The sequence below is a fragment of the Coptis chinensis genome, chromosome 1 (assembly GCF_015680905.1).
Source record: "Coptis chinensis isolate HL-2020 chromosome 1, ASM1568090v1, whole genome shotgun sequence".
Taxonomy (NCBI): Eukaryota; Viridiplantae; Streptophyta; class Magnoliopsida; order Ranunculales; family Ranunculaceae; genus Coptis; species Coptis chinensis.
Window position 1 is genome coordinate 39,748,445 of NC_141456.1, and position 5,423 is coordinate 39,753,867.

General features: G+C 37.7%; 1 protein-coding gene and 1 long non-coding RNA gene across 2 annotated transcripts; one reads left to right on the plus strand and one right to left on the minus strand.

Moving 5' to 3' along the window:
* The first annotated feature begins 428 nt into the window (after nt 1-428).
* Nucleotides 429-1,712, plus strand: LOC147523944 (uncharacterized). Its single transcript, XM_086573050.1, has 4 exons — nt 429-935; nt 1,047-1,244; nt 1,338-1,403; nt 1,491-1,712. The coding sequence occupies exons 1-4, from the start codon at nt 651-653 to the stop codon at nt 1,710-1,712; spliced, it is 771 nt and encodes a 256-aa protein (XP_086429176.1). The 5' UTR covers nt 429-650.
* Nucleotides 1,713-2,441: 729 nt separating this feature from the next.
* Nucleotides 2,442-5,019, minus strand: LOC147523945 (uncharacterized). The gene is made up of 2 exons (XR_015196818.1): nt 4,934-5,019; nt 2,442-2,641 (listed from the first exon to the last, which is right to left on the minus strand). It is a non-coding gene; the product is annotated as an uncharacterized LOC147523945 (long non-coding RNA).
* Nucleotides 5,020-5,423: the final 404 nt, after the last annotated feature.

Consider the following 5,423-nt stretch of genomic DNA (forward strand, 5'->3'; position numbering starts at 1 on the left):
TGTCTATTTTAAATCTGTAAGGATATCTATTCAATTTTAAACATTGTCTTGTGCCCGTGCCCATGTTTGATTCATATTATTAGCAATTGTGGCATTGTCTTGTGCACGCCCCATGTTTGATTATTTGTTTTGTAATGCATTTTTTTTTTAAGATTAGGTAATTTACAATGGTTAGCAGCACTTCACATGGTTCAGTTCGACTTCAAGACTCCCCAGGGGCAGGTAATGTGGTATTTACAAGGATATTACCTTAAAGTTCATTGCCATCAAAGTTGTGCCCATATGCTTATTTTCTTCTTTGGTCATCAACTCTTGAGACATGTTATTAGCGTATAACATTAGACATGTTATTTACTGAAATTTTGAGACCTTATTTTGTTGACATTAGGCTACATAACATTTTACTTCTCTGACTTTCACCCATTTTATGATCAGGTATGTCTGCCACTTCACGGAAAAGGTCGGGTAATACTAGAGGCCCAGCTATTCCGCTTTCAAAAAGGTTGAAACCGGGTGAGAAAAATGTTCTTCGACTAACTGAAGACACCTTGCAGCCTTGCTCCCCTAAATAGGGTGTACATCACTTGTCTAGTGAAATTGCTACGCTTGTTAAGCGCGAGATCCCGATTTATTATAAGTCTTTTCCAGATATGATTATGAGTTGTGCTAAGAACGATAGCTTCCCTTATAAAACCATAATTGATAGTTTGAATAATATGTTTCAATTTGAGGGTGATGATGATGATGAGGGGGTTGGTGGTGATTATGTTCGGGACAAGATCATGGCTGCTTGGAGGAGCCACAAGTATGACTTAAAGAAGATATACCTTGATGGTAAGGATCCGGAAGAAGTGAGAACAATGGAAGCCCCAGAAGACATTCCTTTGGAGGATTGGAGAGCTTTTGTGGAGCTCTGTAATTCAGATGACTTGAAGGTTTGTAAACCATAACCAATCATTTTACATTACCAATTCGATAATATGTTCTCTGATAAATTGTGATCTCTCTTTGTATACTGGTTTATTTTTTTTATCAATGACGTGTAGGCAAAAAGTGCGACAAATAAAATTAATCGTGCGAAGCAAACAGAACCCAATTGCTCAGGAAGGACACCGGCACAACTTGTTCGCCATGAGATTGCAAAGGAAAGAGGTGTGCCAGATGTAGAAGTTTTCCGTGGTGATCTGTACCTAGGCATGCATAGCCACGGGAAAAACAAAATTCCGCAAAGACAGGATTTGGCGGTAAGTCTTTATATGGTACCTTTTGTGATTTTGCAATTTACATACATAAATATGGTATTGATACTCGGAGTTGGTATGTTTATCTATCAATAGGATAAGATTGGAGCACATTCCGCCTCCAATCCTCAATCAGACCCGACTTGTGATGATGTGGCGGAGGTTTGAAATTTAATTATTTTATTTCAAATGGTAAATTAGTCTAGAATATTAGTTATAAGCATAAATTAAATTCTGCCAATTAAATAGGTTCTTGGCAAGGATGGTAGAGGACGCATGCAGTTAATGGGATCGGGTTGCTCCAAATCAAAATTGAAGAACTCAGCTCCTTATGTCAAGAGGAATCAGAAACAAGTGAAGGCGACTTCTGACTTAGCAGCCTTGTTTGAAGAGAAACTTGATCAGGTGACTAACAAATTTCAAGGGCAAGTAGATCACTCGAAGCGGTCAAAGGAGACTCTCCCCATATGATACCACTCCGCCTAGTACCCCTAATGGACCATCTTCTTCCGGATTCTCTTACAATAATGCAGCTTCCAATGTATGTAATATATTTAATCTTTTTATATTCTTATGAAATAACCGGATTCGACTAGTAATGTTTCTTGCACTACTATTTTCCGGATACCGATTCGTTGATTTGAAGTGGATGTTAGAGCTCATTGGCCCTTGAAAAAAGTTGCATCTGGGAGGGTGATAAGTGTTGATCCGGGACATAAAATTGGTAGAAGAACCATAGGGAGGGCAATTTCCTAGTCTGCATTGAAGCTATTATCGAAAAGCTCATGTGAGATACGAACCATATAACCACTTCGAACCCTTGGACAAATGGGGTGGAAATGTTATATGGCCTAAAGCGTTTCTCCATTTTCTCCCTCCTCGTTGTTAGGAAGTAAACTTGAACTAGTTTAACTTTTATTAGATATGTGCATAAGCTTCATTTTGAGTTCCATGCAAGCTTAAGGTACTTTATTAGATATGTAAGCTTCATTTTGAGTTCCATGTAAGCTTCAGGTACTTTATTATACATGTAATGTCACAGCCCGAATTTCTAAACAATTAAAAAAATGAATATTTGAAATATAAATATCTCAAACATCACTTGGTTCAATTGTCTAAAAACCCAGGCTATGACGGGTGGATACTACACATGTCAAAACCTAAAACCCACATCATAAATAATCTTAACAACAAAAACTCCAAAAAAATTCTCTCTTCCATTCAAAAATCATCAATATAAAATTCTAAGAATAACAGGTCCTCAACATCTTATTCTCATTCCATATGAATATGAAACTACGCTATTACATACTTCCAAAAAGAACAGACCTAAAATATAAACTCCCGGACTGCTCCAGACAAGAATCCAAATCACACGCCGCAATTCCACTGCCTTCCACCTATGTTCCCAAGAACACACCCACGTTGCCAAAACAAAGCAAACATGGGTCAGCAAATTGAATTTGCTGGTATGAGTAGACTAAATACATATAAACATTATCATACTTTGATTATTCAAACAATCACTTTATATTATCCCATAACTTAATCATTCACAGCTTGGAAGACAGGTAGTTCCGTCATTTTAACCGGCATAATTTCTTCCCAAGCAAAACTTCCATTTTATTAACGTCCATCTTATTAACTCATTCTAATAACTCCTTTTAATATCTAAATAATTGAATTACACTTACCGATATCCGCCGCTGTATAAGGGTAGGACCGCGTCCCTGCACAAAATATTATTAAGTCCTACCCTCCTGCAAAAGAAAGTTAGAACTTGTATATATAACATATGTAGATATTCTATATGTATTCAATAGTAAACCCAAGCACACTCGTATAAACAAATCCATTTCTCTTATCGATTAATCAATTACTTTATCTTATACACCCATTTCACAACCTATGTACCTTAGGTCATTCCTGCCACATTCAAGGAATACCCAACCCTACATTCCCGTACACTCAAGGAATACAACTAACCCGCAAGGCGAATACCTTAGTTCCTCTCTAGGGTAGTCCAAACAATCTGGTCATTCATGGCACATTCAATGAATACCCGGGTCATTCATGGCACATTCAATGAATACCCCTATATAACGCTAACGGGCCATTTATGGCACATTCAATAAATGCCCACCTAACATATGACATCATCAGTCATAAAACTCAAATCCAAAACTTGAGTCGTGGAGTTCTAAAAGAGTGCGGTAAATTTATTTATGCATTATTGAACTTTATTTTATATATCATTTAAGATAACGAATTAGTATCTTGATTCCTATATTTTTATTTCTGGCGTTATTAATTTAGGGGATGTCTTAGTGTCATAACGTTGTATATCATAAAATATCGCAAAATCACATAGTAGTTAATACACATACACATATATATAGAGGTCTTAGCCTAAAGTCAAGTATGCTAATAGTCCTAGACCTATCTTAATAACCCAAATCATAATCCGAAGTTAAAAGGTCAAATTGGGTCAATTGGGTCAAAGTCAACTCGGGTCAAAGTCAACCCTAGTCAAAGTCAACTCGGTCAAAGTCAAAGTCGACCGCCAAGGGTCAACAAAGATCAACCAAGTCCAAACTCTCCTAACCCAAAAGCCCAAAGTCAAAGGCCCAAAGTCTAACTTAAAAATCCAAATTTAAAAATCTAAACTAAAGCCCATAAGCCCACCCACGATTGGGCCCAAGCCCAAATCGTGAGTTACTGTTCATCTTCCTTTCTCACCTAAAACCTCCACCGCAGCTCTAGCCACCACCCGGCCCAGCCATCACTCAAGATGAGTTGGTTATTTCCAACCCACACTAAAATTTGGGTCGGCCCAAGCCCAACATCAAAAAATGAATTTCGCAATCATCTTCTTCCTCACTCCACCAGCGCCATCACCACCACAACAGCCACCACCGGCCACCTATCAACAAAAAGAACCCAGCGGTTCCACCCCCCTTCAAAAACCCAATATGCCGATATCCAAAAATTTAGATTTTCTTATACTGCGAAAATCTCAAACCGACGCCATTAATGGACCTTTGGAGCTTCTACAGCTCCTCTACCCACTATGAAATCAACTCTCCAACAATCCACCTCAACCCAACAACAATTGCACAACAAAAGCCATACCAAACAATCATTCAAACAAAAACATGACGATTTGGTTCTGGTTTGAACGTCATTAATGGCTGTTCAAACCTTCACAACACTCCTACTATAATCCCACCACCACCAATAACTTCAATCGTCAGAAACAATTCAAAGATAAAGCATTCCTCAAACATCCATGAAAACAGTTCATGGTTAAACAAAAAAAAACAGTCATGGTTACACTCACAACGAGTTTGGATAAAAAGAAATAATGAAATACTCGATTCCATTCATGTTAAACAAAAGATAACGTCTTTAATCATCCATCGATATCCGGCGACGAAGTTACAGTATATCAGTTCTCATCGATATCAGGCGACGTATATCAGTTCTGCGTTATAAGTCTAGTTTTTCTTTATAGGCCATTTAGTTCAAAACGATACATGCCACCTGCGTATACAACCAAATTTCCAACAGTCGACAGACTTGCGTCTACATGCTACAGTCGACAAAAAGCAATGATCCAACACTAAAACAGTGTTTTAAAGATTTTCAAAGTGAAATCTTTTATATCGTTGAATGTGAAAGTATCTACTCACCTTAACTAACAGCTCGACGAATTTTCCTAGCCCGAATCGTCGTGCTCCACCTCTCCAGCAAACCAGCTTCTTTCTCTGCCTCCATTTTTATATTTTATTTTTTCTCTGAACCCTATTTTCCAGAACAGTGCGTTTATATACTTGGGTCCGAAACCCAAGCCCAACACCGACTCGGGCCCAAAACCAAGCCCCGCGATCCCGAAGTCCAATCCGGCCGAATTTTTAAAATAAACAATTAAATTAATTAATTAAATAGAAAAATACGTATAAAAAACACGGGGTGTTATAATATACACACCTTAAAAGGATCTCGTCCCGAGATTCAAGGTAGAGTATAGATTAACCAAACAAACAGTACGTCAAACAATAAATCTTTACAGAGTATACAGTTAACAACTTATATCCCAACAACTAAACTTTAAGTAATAAGGTATAACATATCAGCAGGGAGATTAAATTTAACACATCATTTACAGCTTGCACCCAATAA

Coding starts and splice junctions, on each gene's coding strand:
- LOC147523944 (XM_086573050.1), top strand. CDS start 651: ATGATTATGAGTTGTGCTAAGAACGATAGCTTCCCTTATAAAACCATA. Junction 1,245..1,337: donor CGCAAAGACAGGATTTGGCG/GTAAGTCTTTAT, acceptor ATCTATCAATAG/GATAAGATTGGAGCACATTC. Junction 1,404..1,490: donor CTTGTGATGATGTGGCGGAG/GTTTGAAATTTA, acceptor CCAATTAAATAG/GTTCTTGGCAAGGATGGTAG.